This window comes from Chionomys nivalis, chromosome 11, assembly GCF_950005125.1.
Source record: "Chionomys nivalis chromosome 11, mChiNiv1.1, whole genome shotgun sequence".
Lineage (NCBI taxonomy): Eukaryota > Metazoa > Chordata > Mammalia > Rodentia > Cricetidae > Chionomys > Chionomys nivalis.
The window spans coordinates 44,398,045-44,412,104 of NC_080096.1; the positions used below are offsets into that span (position 1 = coordinate 44,398,045).

Genomic DNA, 14,060 nt, shown 5'->3' on the forward strand with positions numbered 1-14,060 from the left:
CTGTTTCTTACTGATAACCCATTCCCAGCCCCGGAATATAACCCTTTCTCAGGTCTGAAATTCTGTCCTTAGGAAATTAGCTTAGAGTATTGAGCCTTTCACTATTTGAAAGATTTGACCCATCATTTAAAAACATATTATTTATTTGTGTGAAAATTGGGACCATTTTACACCTGTAATCAACCAGACCCGTTGAAGAGTCTTTTATCTCCTGTTGAAGATGATTAGAGGAGGCCTGTTAAAAAAACAAAAACAAAAAACAACCAAGAACAAACAAACAAAGTAAGTAGTAAGGTTGCTGAGGCCTCAAAGGGTCAGGTGACTTTCCCCATACACATGCCCCCGTATTCTTTCTCAGTAGTACCAACAGCTACTTTAAAATCCCTGGTCACAGTGCAGAATAATTGTAGCAGGATTGCCCATGGAGCTGTGACCAGAGGTGTGAGACTAGGCTGGGATTGATGCCTGTAGCAGCAGAACAGAGCTGGCTTCTCCAGTTGCCTTCACAGAAGTTAAATAGACTGCTGTATAAAGTCACTTGCTCTGTGTGTGTGTCATCATTGTGTCTTAGAGACCAGGAAGTGTGCACATGTTGTGTATGTTGTCATTGTGTTTTAGTGACCAGGCAGTGTGTACATGTTGTGTGTGTTGTCGTTGCGTCTTAGTGAGTAGGAAGTGTGCACACTCGCCATGTGTGTGTGATCATTGTGTCTTAGCGATTAGGAAGTGTGCACATGAGCAGTTCCAGGGTAATCTTACTATGGCGTGTCTTTTAGACGTGCGAGTTCTGAGGACCACACCTGAAACATCTTTAACAAAGGAAGAGCTGGAGAAGAACATAGAGATCATTCTCACGGAGACGAAAACACTGAAATTTTTTGACCTGCCCACAGTCATATACTCAGTAGAATCCGAAGACGCGGGGAAAATAGAGTATGTATAGCTCCCTTGTCTGTGTTGCTTCTCCAGAGCTCAGACGCTGAATTAGAGGTTCTTTGTTCTTTTGAAGAGTGCTTGGAGATTTCGAGAAATGTGCCCTTGAAATTACACATTTACTCTATGAACCTATATGGACATGTTTATATCACATGACATTTTTCTATAGGAAAAGCCCTTATCTTTAGCATAGCCTGTGTAACTATGTGAACTTTTGAAGAAGAAAGGTCAGTGGTCAGCAGTTCCAAAGTTCTAGTTACCAGGACCGAGTCCTAGAGCCCTGTCACAGCTGTAGGATCACAGTCAATGTATGCTGCAAAACAGCTAGAAGAGAGGATGTTGGGCTCAGCACAAAGAATAAATGTTTGAGGTAGAAGATATATATATATATTCCTTCCTGTGATTTAATAAAAACAGTATATGCATTTATACAAAGCATGAGGGCCTAAATTAGAGTCCCAAGTGCCCACATAAGAGACCTGTGTGATTGGTGTGGGGAGGGAGCAAGGGTGGGGGGTGGAGACAGAAGGATTGCAGGGATTTGCTGGCTGCTGGCCCAACTCTAGGGTCAGTGAGACTTTATCTCAAGGGATTAAAAGAGTGACAGGACACTTGACATTCTCCTCTGATCTCTGTGTACAGTCACCCACACATACATGTGCATATATCACAATACATTTAAATAACTGACACAATAATAAGGAAATTAAAAATGATTCCCTCAGGTTGAATTTGATAAAAATTTACTAAATCAATAAAAGACAAGTTATTATTAAAGGATAAGTAACAGACCCTAAATTCAGACCCTGAGGGTGTCAGAGCTATGGTATGATTAGATACAAAATACAAAGTCGTGAAGTGTTTCAGCAATTAAGATGGTTAAAACATTCACATTAAGGTCTGAATGACATATTTGGATAAGAACTTTATTGTCAAAAAGCAAACATTGATTTAAATGTAATTGAGTAAAGATTAAATGGCTAAAAAATAGGTCTGAATAACTACAGGAAATAAAATGTAAAGAGACAATGATTATAAAAATAATGGTCTAGCTTGTCAGTGTTTCAGACATGTACACAGCAAATCACAGAGAACCAGAGTCGGGAGGCTTTCCTGAGCTACTAACAGACTCTTGTATAGAAGCAAAAATGAAATCAACTGCAATAGCCTCAGGGCATTGTGCTGACATTCCTAAAAACCAGATGTGAAGAGGAGTTTTTTCAAGGTTTATCTTCATTTAAGTGTGTGTGTGAGAGAGAGAGATGGGGGGAGGGAGGGAGGGAGGGAGGGAGGGAGGGAGGGAGGGAGGGAGGGAGGGAAAGAGGAGAGAGGAAGGGAGAGAGAGAGAAAGAGAGAGAGAGAGAGAGAGAGAGAGAGAGAGAGGAGGAGGAGGAGGGGAGAGAGGGAGGGAGGGAGGGGAGAGAGGGAGGCAGGGAAGGGGGAGAGAAGAGAGGGAGAGAGCACACAAGCTAGCTCACTCTGTTATGCGTGTAGGTGCTAGGAGGGGCCAGAAGAGGGCGTCACATTTTCTAGAGCTAAAGTTACTTGTGGTTCCAAGCTTCCCAGTATGGATCCTGGGAGCCCAGCTCCTGGCCCTCTGGAGGAACAGTAGATACTCTTAACCACTGAGCCATCTCTACACCCCCAAAGAAGATTTTTTTTTTAAGTACAAGAAAATGTAGGAAAAAAAAATTTAGAACCTTCAAAAAAGCAGACAGAATACTTAGGAAAAGATCACTTCATAATAAAGGGAAGGGCATAATCATTTTAAATTAAAATTTCAAAGTAGAATTACACTAAATTCTTCGACTACACTGAAATGAAAAATGAGTCATCCCAACTAAGGCATTCATATATACACTGGGAGATTAGAAATATTTCCTAGATTAATAAAATTAAAATGTGAATTTAAAAATACTTATAACTAGACTAAACAGTGGTGGCCTCACACCTTTTATCCCAGCACTGGGAAGGCAAAAACAAATGAATCTCTCTGAGTTCAAGGCCAGCCTGGTCTACAAATGTGAGTTCTAGGATATCTGGGGCTACACAGAGAAACCCTGTTTCAGAAAAATAAAAATGTAAAAATATTCACAGCTACCAATTATGAATGCCGCATGCGCACAATGCTGCAACAGTAATACTTTGAAAGAGTTTGTAGCTTTCAATGTCCCTATTAAAGTCCCTAAACTCTCTGAACATTAGTAAAGTCTGACGGTAGTGTGAACGCTGGGGAGCCCAGCGCGAAACAGCCCTTCCGTGGTGAGGTAGCGAAGTATTTTTCTATGGAGGTGTTGACGCTCACTTGACATTTGTTACACTCTGTGCTAGTGAAAGCACTCAACACCGTGCAATGGAGAAAGGTGATGATGTATGTTCATGATAGTTTTTAATTCATCAGTTACTTTTTGCTTTTTTTGCAGACTGAAAAATAAGAATTATGAAGTGCTTTGTAGAAATAGATTAGGCAATGACCTGTATGTCGAACGGATGATGCAAACATTTAATGGCGCACCAAAGAATAAAGATGTCCAGTGTGAAAAGATCATAATGGAAGACAAAGGTAATTTGTCTTATTCCTCTTGGCAAACCGTTGCTATATTTTGATATCTGTTCCTGGCCTCTGTCAGTCAACACATGTTAAACTATATAAATAAAAAATGGAAATTGATTTGCCTGGATCTCAGTACTAGTTACTGTTAATTTCTAATGTTCAGAATTTGACAAGGTGACGGGAAATGATATAAAGTATCTGAGTAACATAATTGTTCAGACTAATTTTTATTCACCTTGTATCAGAGCTCTGCACTCTTCAATTATTTATACACTTTATAGAAAATGATTTTATTATATAGTTTACTACCAGTACATCCGTCTGTATAGTCCACACAGTTCCCTTCTTCCCATCATAAGTGGTTCAATGACCACCATATCACTGTAAAGTGGGTCCGAATCGTAGTCTCCATTTGCTTGCTGGGAAATTGGCACAGAGGAGTCACCTCAGTTGGTGACACACATAGGTCTTAGAATCCGTGCTCTGAAACACTCTCAGTGTTTACAGATTAACATTCCTGAGGATACTGCAGAAGCAGAAGTCTATGGGATGTGGGCAGAGGACAAACGAGGAGAAACATCACGCATAATCTGATTGCAGTTATTACTGAACATAGCTGGGAGCTAGTTTCTTCCTAAAGATTGAAAATGCAAACCTCTAGTAAAAACAAGTGTAGTTTTGTTTTGTTGTAAAGGACCGTTCATGTGTCTTCTAGTAGGGATATTTATTGCTCACCCCTGAGACTTCCTTTTACATGAAAGAGGAAGAACAAATGCTCCAGTCTCCTTTAGCTTTCCCTCGTTCCTACCTCAGAGCAGAGGTGTGGCTTGCCTGGGTGAAGTGTGGGCGTACCTGGGTATCCTTGCCTGTGTGAAGTGTGGGCATACCTGGGTATCCTTGCCTGGGTGATGTGTGGGCGTACCTAAGTATCCTGCTGGTGTTCCTTCCCTGATGACAGGAAGTACAGATTCTTATTAGCACGAAACCCTTTACTTGATCCACAGCATCGCGTAAGTAAAGTGTGACGCTGCATTCCTGTAAGGTCTCCGTTCCCAGGAGGGGCCAGCAGGAGGATCAAGAGTTCAGGGTCGGGGGGGCTGGAGAGATGGCTCAGAGGTTAAGAGCATTGCCTGCTCTTCCAAAGGTCCTGAGTTCAATTCCTAGCAACCACATGGTGGCTCACAACCATCTGTAAGGAGGTCTGGTGCCCTCTTCTGGCCTGCAGGCATACACACAGACAGAATATTGTATACATGATAAATAAATAAATATTTAAAAAAATAAAAAAGAGTTCAGGGTCGGGGCTGGAGAGATGGCTCAGCGGTTAAGAGCACTGCGTGCTCTTCCAGAGGTCCTGAGTTCAATTCCCAGCAACCACATGGTGGCTCACAACCATCTGTAATGGTGCCCTCTTCTGGCCTGCAGGCATACATACAGACAGAATATTGTATACATAATAAATAAATAAAATTAAAAAAAAAAAGAGTTCAGGGTCATCCTCATTGTGTATAACAATGGAAATAAGAATGTGCACTGCACTATAGTTTGCAACAGAACAGTTAGGAAAGAAGACGGGGGTAATAATTCTTGATGATAGATCATTGCAAAAGATGCAGTCTGAGGAGCAGGAAGGAAGAACACTAAGCTAAACAGAAACCTATGAGACAATAAGCACACATATGTGGATGTAATGGGACTGTGAGGAGGGGCACCAGGAACAGGGGAACAGGTCTTTCTAAACTTGTTAAGGGTCTGCTGTGAGAAGAACTCGGAAAAGACATCCACACAAAGACGCATGCATAGTCAGTCAGAACACAGAGTGAGAATTTTGAAAGTCACAATATAAAAATGATTTATCACACACGGTCTAATTTTTAATACTAAATTTTGCACTGGAAACTATGGAGGGCAGACGTTAGCACCATGACATTTAAAATTCGAAAGCAAAAGAAGCACTGTCAAATAAAAATGCCAGATCCTTTAGAAGTGAAGAAAGTAAGATACTTCTGAGTCTTCAAAAGCTAACAGAATTTATTGATGGTAGAATTGCTTTAAATGAATGCTAATTAGAGTCCTTTAGGCAGAAAAAGGAGGACAGGAGACAGTAACCTGAGGACGCGGGAGAGGAGACTGAATAGCAGTATAGAGAGCGCACAGGCAAGGGCAGAAGCCAGTAACTTGTTTTTAATTGCCCATTTTGCAGTAGAGTTTAAAAGAGATGCAGAGGGCCTGGAGAGGTGGCTCAGTGGTCAAGAGCACTGGATGCTGTTCCAGAGGATTTGGGCTCCATTCCCACACCCACATAGTGGGTTACACCCATCTGTAACTCCAGCTCCAGAGGATGCAACGCCTTATTTTGGCCTTTATGGGCACTGCATGCAGAGATACACGCAGATAAAACATTCATGACATAAAAATAAATATTAAATTTTAGAGATATTATAAAACAGTGTTTAGGTTGTTAATGGGCTTACACTATGCAGAGAATATAATTTTCAAAAACAAAGTGGTGGGGCAGAATTGTATGAAAAGGAAAGTTTTAATATGCGATTTACAAAGTTATTAAATTAAGAATAGGTTTAATTTTCAAAATTTGGTTGTAATCCTTAAATGGTGCCAACATACAAAAAATGATGACAACAAAAACATACATCCTATAAGTTAGGGAAAGGAGGGTAAGAATGGGGTAAAAATGAGACACTGTCAAAAGATCAAATATACACAGAACAGTCAGTCACTGAGGAGTTGACAAACAATGTAGAGAGAATACAAATATTAAGATGTTTTTAAAAACCAACAATTCCACATTAGTAATTACGTTAAATATAAATTAATTATACTGTACAGTTCAAAAAGATTGGCTGAATATAAGAGCTCTGTGAGAGGCTTGACTGAATGGCTAAGTATGCATGAAAGAGAAAATGGAGACAGCTTTACTAATCAGATGAAGATTTCGGGAAATCCTCATAAGTACCAAAGAAGACTGTGTATTAATCGATGGAATCCTTAATCCATAAGGAAAACATAACAGTTGTGAGCATAAGATGAGAGATCTAAATAAGCAGCAAGAGTGGACTCAGTTGAGGCGAGCATTAGTCCACAATAATGGTTTAACATGCCTTTGCAGTAATGAGCGGAAGAGCCAGACAGATGCGTAAACCAAGTAGAGAGTGTTGGGCTGTAGCTCTGTGGTAGAGTCTTGCGTAGCACGTGTGAGGGCCGTGCATCACATCCACAAGACAAAAAACCAACTTGACATAACAAAAATGTGCACAATATTCTATCCCAAATGAAAAATTCGAATATGTTTTGAAAAATGAAAACCCAGTGTACCAAAATGTATGGAATGTTTCAAAGCACTGCTTAAGGAGGAATAGCTAGACAATTCAGAAGGAAGAAAGAGATCCAATTAATAAGCTAATTTTACAGCTCAGGATACTGAAGACATTTGAATCCAACTCTAGTAGAAGGACAGAAGTAATAGAATGAGCAAAATAGAGAAGAGTGAACTAGATAAAGACCAGAAGTTGGTGCTCTGGAAACGTGAATGAAATCAGCCAACTTGTTGTACTGATTACTGAAAAAGAGGAGACTCGGTTATCAAAGTGCAGGTGTGACTGTGGATCCTCAAACAGTGCTGTGATAGAATATTGTAAATTACTGTATGCCAGCATAGATAGCTAGATGAAATGGATGGATTCCTCAAACAGTGCTGTGATAGAATATTGTAAACTACGGTATGCCAGCATAGATAGCTAGATGAAATGGATGAATTCCTCAAACAATGCTATGATAGAATATTGTAAACTACGGTATGCCAGCATAGATAGCTAGATGAAATGGATGGATTCCTCAAACAGTGCTGTGATAGAATATTGTAAACTACGGTATGCCAGCATAGATAGCTAGATGAAATGGATGAATTCCTCAAACAATGCTATGATAGAATATTGTAAACTACGGTATGCCAGCATAGATAGCTAGATGAAATGGATGGATTCCTCAAACAGTGCTGTGATAGAATATTGTAAACTACGGTATGCCAGCATAGATAGCTAGATGAAATGGATGAATTCCTGTACAGACACAAGTGGCCTGATCTGACTCAAGGGTTAGTAGAAAATCTGACTCGATCTACCAAAAGTAAAGAGGATTGATTTAGCAATCCTAAGCCTTTCCTCAGAGACAACGCCAGGGTCCATGGTTCCTCAGGTGAATTTTTTTTTTAAATATTTATTTATTATGTATACAGAGCATTCCTTCCATGTATGCCTGCAGGCCAGAAGAGGGCACCAGACCCCATTACAGATGGTTGTGAGCCACCATGTGGTTGCTGGGAATTGAACTCAGGACCTTTGGAAGAGCAGGCAATGCTCTTAACCTCTGAGCCATCTCTCCAGCCCCTCCTCAGGTGAATTCTAACAGTTTTTTTTTTTTTAATAATAGAAGACTTAACGCTAATCTTCCATCCTCTCTTCCAAAAAAATGGTTTTGAATATAAAAATACCCCCCCCATAATACTAGCAAGCTCAATCCAACTCTGCATGAAGTGGACTGTACATTATGATCAAGTGACATTTATCCCAGTGACTCAATGATAGCCCAACCACTTTCACTACCAGGCTTCTGCTATGCGACTTTTGTTTTTTCTTAAACCAGAGAAAGAACCTTGCTATGTTGCCTAGGCTGTTGAATTTGTTGTGTAGCTCAAGGTAGCTTCATGCTTGGTATATTGCAAGGGTGGTCTCTTTCTCAACGGTCCTTCTGCCTCTGTGGGCTGGGACTGTAGGTGTGCCTCAGCAATTCCATCTGCCTTTACTGTTCTTCATGTAATTCTTGAGCCTCTTTAGAAGATGTTGTCTTGAGTGATTTGAGGATGCTGTAAATTACCCCTTCATCTTCTTACTAACGTACTCCACCCTTTGTGCAAATGGAGGAATTTCAGTGACATTTCACTCTGTGGCCTCTTTTCCAGGGAAAAAGAAGGGGCTCGTTTGGAAGGAAAGGTCAGGAGATGGAGCTAATGCTTAGCTGCTTCTGGGTGTGCTGTCGGATCTGCTCAGTTTCAGACAGTGTGCATTCTGATTTTACTCCTTCGGAAGAGGCTCTGCTTCTCTGGCTGTACCAGGCACACATGTGAATTGTATATACTGCACTCAGAAGGGAAGAATTAGCAAATCCACTAGGTTGAAGATTTGTTTTTGTTTTGTTTTGGTTTGGTTTGGTTTTTAGAAACAGGGTTTCTCTGTGTAGCTTTGGAGCCTGTCCTGGGACTCGGTCTGTAGACTAGGCTGGCCTTGAACTCACAGAGATTCGCGTGCCTCTGCCTCCCATGTTCTGGGTTGAAAGGTGTGCACAACCATCACCCAGCTCAGATTTTTTAAAATAACATAATTCTTTATTGATTCTTTGGGAATTTCACATCATGTACCCAAATCCCGTTCATCCCCTAGTCCCTCCATATCCACCCCTCACCCTGCAGCATCTCTCCTCAAAAGAAGTACCCACCCCCCCCAAATTAATTAAAAACAACAACAACAAAAAATCCCACCTCACTCCTCCCTTCTTTTCCACCTCTTCAACACCTCTTCATCCGTCCTGGTGGCATTGGGAGCTGCAGTGTGCCATGCATTATACCCTTTTGTCCAGTCAGCCCCATCCGCAAATGCTTATCGCAATGAGTTGTTGGTTAGATCCAGGGCCTCTGGCTCCTGGTACACCATCAATACTGGATCTTCACTGAAACTCCTCTATCCTGCTGTTACCCGGCGACGTAAAGATCCCATGTGCTCCAGGAGGTCATAGATGTGGTAGATGTTTAGGAAGGGCTATCCGAAGGCCCATATGTGAGCCTGGGTGGTAGCTAAGCTCCTCAGTTAAGATGCTGGAACCAACCCCCTCAGGCAAGGAGTGGAGCCAGCTCTCACACCCCTGCCCACACACATTAACATGCATACATGTGTACTTACACATTCAAAACAACCCACTTTTGGCATGGCCATGGGTCTTTGTAACTCTAGCCCTGGAAAGGCAAAAATGAGAGGACCAATTAATCAGTTATCTTTGTCCACATAGCTAATCTGAGACCAGCCTATCTATCTACATGGCATCCTACCTCAGAAACAAAACTTCCCCGTCCTCCTATTCCCCTTCTGCCTCCCCTCCTCCTCCTTCTCGTCTTCCTTTTTGCTGAGAGCTTGGGTTTTATATTGTATGGTTCTAGTAGAAATGGCTACATTTACTAGGCCCAGATTCCATCTTGAGTTTTAAAGGAAAAGTTGTTTACTAAAGCATCATTCTTAAAAACAAAACAAAAACTCCACACTATTAACAGAAATTAGTAGGGTCAGCGGTAGGAATGTAGTACCCAGCAATAATATTTTGCTACATAAGCAGTAAATTGGTAGTAAAAGGGAATGGGGGCTTTTGAAATTATCATTTGAAGATAAAAGATGCTTTCAGTTTGTATTTGGTCACCATTGCTATATTTGATGATTTGAATAAATGCAATTAAGGTTTTTGACAATGTCATCGTCCTAACAAGTACAATGTTTTTACCTAAATAGTTGTATAGGGAACTTTACTGAGTAAAAAAGAATGAGATGCTTCCCACGAGCAGATCTGTAAAATATAAGCTGTTGTGTGTCAGTCACTAGCAAAAACATTGTCTGGGTGTTGCTCAACTCTGTATCCCATGACAGCCTTGCAGTGACAGGCTGATGAGGTGATTCTTCTTAAGCCTGGGTAGGAAAGATGGAGAGACAGAGGTCAGATGAGAGTGAGGGTAACCTGGGCTATCCCTAAAACATGAAGGCGTATCTAGAAGCTAATAGTGGGGTGGCTCAGGATCTCCCGAGGTGTCCTCATGAACTATTTCTGTTGTTTTCCTGCCAATGTTGTTAAAATTAATGTGCTTTTAATAGAAAATAATTTTAGATTTTTTTCTACAACCAGTTACATACAAAGCTGTAATATTAGAATTTGTTTTGAAATCCTTTGCCTTTTCTGTCTGCCCAGGCATAATGGCCACCGCCTGGGATTTGTATGATTCTTTCAACGCTCCCGAAGCTTTGCTGTCAGCAAAACCGTCATCCGTGGCTGGGAGTAAAGGAAATTTACTTGCTAAAGACAAGGACGAGAACCTAGACGGTGAGTGCATGGGCAGAGGTGAAGTGCTTTTGTCTGTTGCAGGCTTTGCAGGCTGTCTCCACACGCGCTTTACCTTCTGCTGCTGCAGGTCCCAAGTTTCCCTGTGCACAGAACGTGGAAAGTACAGCTTTTCTCAGGGATTCTGCTGGTCCTTTAAGTTTCCTGGATTCCAAGCATGAAATTAAGGTTTTTTGGTTTTTTTTTTTTTTTATTTTATTTTTGTCTTGGATGCCTATCAGGAGTTTGTTGTTGTTTCAGACTGGGGCCTGTAACTTCTTATGTGCACCCGGCTTACTTCCAACTGACAGAGATCCTCCTTCCTCTGGGATAAAAGGCATTTGCCACCATGCCAGGCCTTGTTTTTAAGTTTTTCTTTAGTGCATTTTTTCCCTTTATCTCTCTTTCTAAACTTTTTTTCACATATATGTATATGTGCACATTTGTGTGAGTGTGCAAGTTTATATGTGAGTGTGCATTACACCAGTGTGAACAGAGGTCAGAAGACAAACTTGGGTGTGGGTCCTCACCTTCCAGCCCGTTTGAGACAATCTTGTTACTGCTTGCTGCTGGACACTCCAGCTAGCTGCCTTTAAGTTAGAATATTTACAGCATTGCATCTTTTATTATTTGCTTTCTGGTTTTGTTTCATTTTATTTATTGATTGATTTTTACTATCTTTTTGGTTGTTATTCCTTTTTTAGTTACCTGTTAGCTTACATTTGTGTGTGCCGGTCTGTTCCCCAGCTTATCTTTGTATTTCTGTTCAGTTGGTTACTCGTCTGCATATGGCATTACATATGCATAACTTGCCAAATTCCACTGGCGTCAACATGTTACCAGTTCGACTTCTGCCTTTGGTGGTTGGTTTTGGTTTTCTTGAGGTAAGATTTTATCATGTGCCCTGGCCTGCCTGGAACCTGTGAACACTAAGCTGGCCTGAAACTTGCTGTTATCTCCCTGCATTTGCTTCCTGAGCCCTGGGATTATAGGCATGAGCGCATCTTTGTTGGTTTATAATGTTTGCCTTGCGTATTTCTTCTAGATATCAAGGAATACATTTAGATATTTATAACTTCATAAGACAATGTAATTAATTCTTCAATCACAAATATCTCAGAAGAAATAAAACATATTTGTGTTATATACTTTGTGTGTTTATGTGTATTGTGTATGCTCGGTAGTGCATGTATATACTCGTGTATACGTGTAGAGATCAAAGGACAGCTGGAGTTGTCATTCTTCAAGTGCTATCCACTTTCTTTTTTGAGCCAGAGTTTCCTACTGGTCTTAGACCCAACAATTTGGCTCCTCTGTCTTGCCAGTAAGCTGTAAGAACCTGTCTCTCTTAGGTTAGGAGTGAGAACCACTGTAGCCAGCTGCTGCTGCTGTTGCTGCTGCTTCCTTAGGCAAGGTCTCACTATGTAACCCTAGCTGGACTGGAACTCACTATGTAGACCATGTTGGTCTTAGAGACCCACCTGACTCAGGATTCAAGATGTATGCCGCCGGGTCCTGCCTGTCCCCAGCTTCTCCACACTGAGCGCAAGTCCTCATGCCTGCGTGGCAACACTTTACACACTGAGCCTTCGTCGTCTCCTGGTTTTTATTGGATGTTTTTACTACAAAGTTCTGTGTGAATAGTTCTTTTCATCCATCATTCAGAGAACAAACACAAATTCTTCTGCAATCTCTTGTTTCTAATGAAAAGTGTGTTGATATGCAAATAAATTTCTTCCTATAAATATCTTTCGCCTTCACTGCTCTCATCATTTTTTTATCTTCCTGTTTTTTTTTTTTTTGTTTTTGTCTTCTGTTTTCAGTAGTACAAATATGGTAAGTCTTTGGTGGCTATCTTTAGATTTCCTTTGCAAGGCTCACTCAGTTTCTTCACTCTGCTTTTGTTCTTTGCTCGGTTCTATGTATTTTCAGCGTTGTTTTCAGGCACTTTTTCATGTGACACTTTTCTCTTTTTCTGAAATAATAATCACCTGAATATTATAATCTCATAGGGTTCCGAGGCTTTATTCATTATGTTTTTTCAGAGTAGTTTTATTTTATGTTTTTATTTATGGTTATTCTCCTAAGTTTGAATACTATTTTTCTTTTAAACAATGTGTACGTATGGCAGTGGGGCCTGTGCACCTGAGTGCTGAGTACGAGGAGTCCAGAAGAGGACATCAGCGTCCCTCAAGTTAGAGTCACAGGCGGTTAGAAGTTGCCAGCTGTGGGAGCTGGGAACTGCGTTTGGTCTTTTATAAGAGCAGTGTGCATTCTTCACCACTGAGCCATCTTGTCATTTGTTTTTAAGATCAGTTTTTTGCTTTATTAAATGAGCTGAATGTAGTGGCACACACCTTTAATCCCAGCACCCAGTGCCAGAGCCAGTCAGATCTCTGTGAGTTTGAGCCCAGGCTGGTCTACGCAATGAGTTTGAGGACAGCCAAGACTACATAGAGAGAGACCCTGTCTCAAAAAAAAAATACCCCTATACCAAAGTTGGTTGCTCATTAATCTTCCTTTGAGTTCACTGATACTTCACTGATACATTTTTCTTTTTCCTTTTGATTCTGTTATTTAACCCGTTAATTGAAATTTTAAATTCTGAGTATGATTTTCAATCCTGTAATCCCTTTCGTTTTTCTTCTTTTTCATTTAAGTGTTCTAGTCCTTTGATAATACTTTTTATTTGTTCCAAGGATTTTTTTTTTTTTTTTTTTTTTTTTTTTTTTTTTTTTTTGGTTTTGGTTTTTCGAGACAGGGTTTCTCTGTAGCTTTGGAGCCTGTCCTGGAACTAGCTCTTGTAGACCAGGCTGGTCTCGAACTCACAGAGATCCACCTGCCTCTGCCTTCCAAGTGCTGGGATTAAAGGCATGCGCCACCACCGCCCGGCTTCCAAGGATGTTTATAAAAAGTATTTTTATAATGATCTATGTAAATTCTTTGTTAGATAATTCTACTGTCTCTCTCAGCTTGGTGTTTGTGTCTGCTGAATATCATCTTTTCAATTCAAGTTGAGATTTTCTTTGCTCTTGGTACAGAGAATGATTTTCAATTGAAATCTAGATATAAAGCTTCCATATTACCAGGCTTCAACAGTGAGTTATCCAGGGAGTGGGAGTCTTTGTCTCAGGACTGCCGATTGGTGGCAGAGGCTCGGAGCTTTTTAGATAGGGACTCGCTCTGTGACCGAGGTGTTCTAGACTCACTTGTCTCCCTCAGCCTCCTGAGAGCTGGGTGATATGCATACACCAGACTCAATAGATCAGGTTTTTTGTTTTGTTTACCTGACTTTCCTGTGGCGCCTGAGGGATGTGACTGCTGAACTATGCTGAGCACCCCAGTTTCCTTCGTTCTTCTGTGACTACAGCGGATAGGATTGCCTCGCTACCCACTCAGCCACATACAGGGTCACTGTCATCAC

The 14,060-nt window shown here is 40.9% G+C and overlaps 1 protein-coding gene across 2 annotated transcripts in view; it reads left to right on the top strand.

Annotated features, from left to right (window-relative positions):
• The window catches only part of Dnai4 (dynein axonemal intermediate chain 4), a 73,156-nt gene that overhangs the window by 29,204 nt on the left and 29,892 nt on the right, over nt 1-14,060 (top strand). For both annotated transcript variants that reach the window (XM_057785099.1, XM_057785100.1), the window contains exons 5-7: nt 777-933; nt 3,360-3,499; nt 10,508-10,639. In XM_057785099.1, the coding sequence (XP_057641082.1) occupies nt 777-933; nt 3,360-3,499; nt 10,508-10,639 (429 nt within the window). The remainder of the gene's footprint in view (nt 1-776; nt 934-3,359; nt 3,500-10,507; nt 10,640-14,060) is intronic.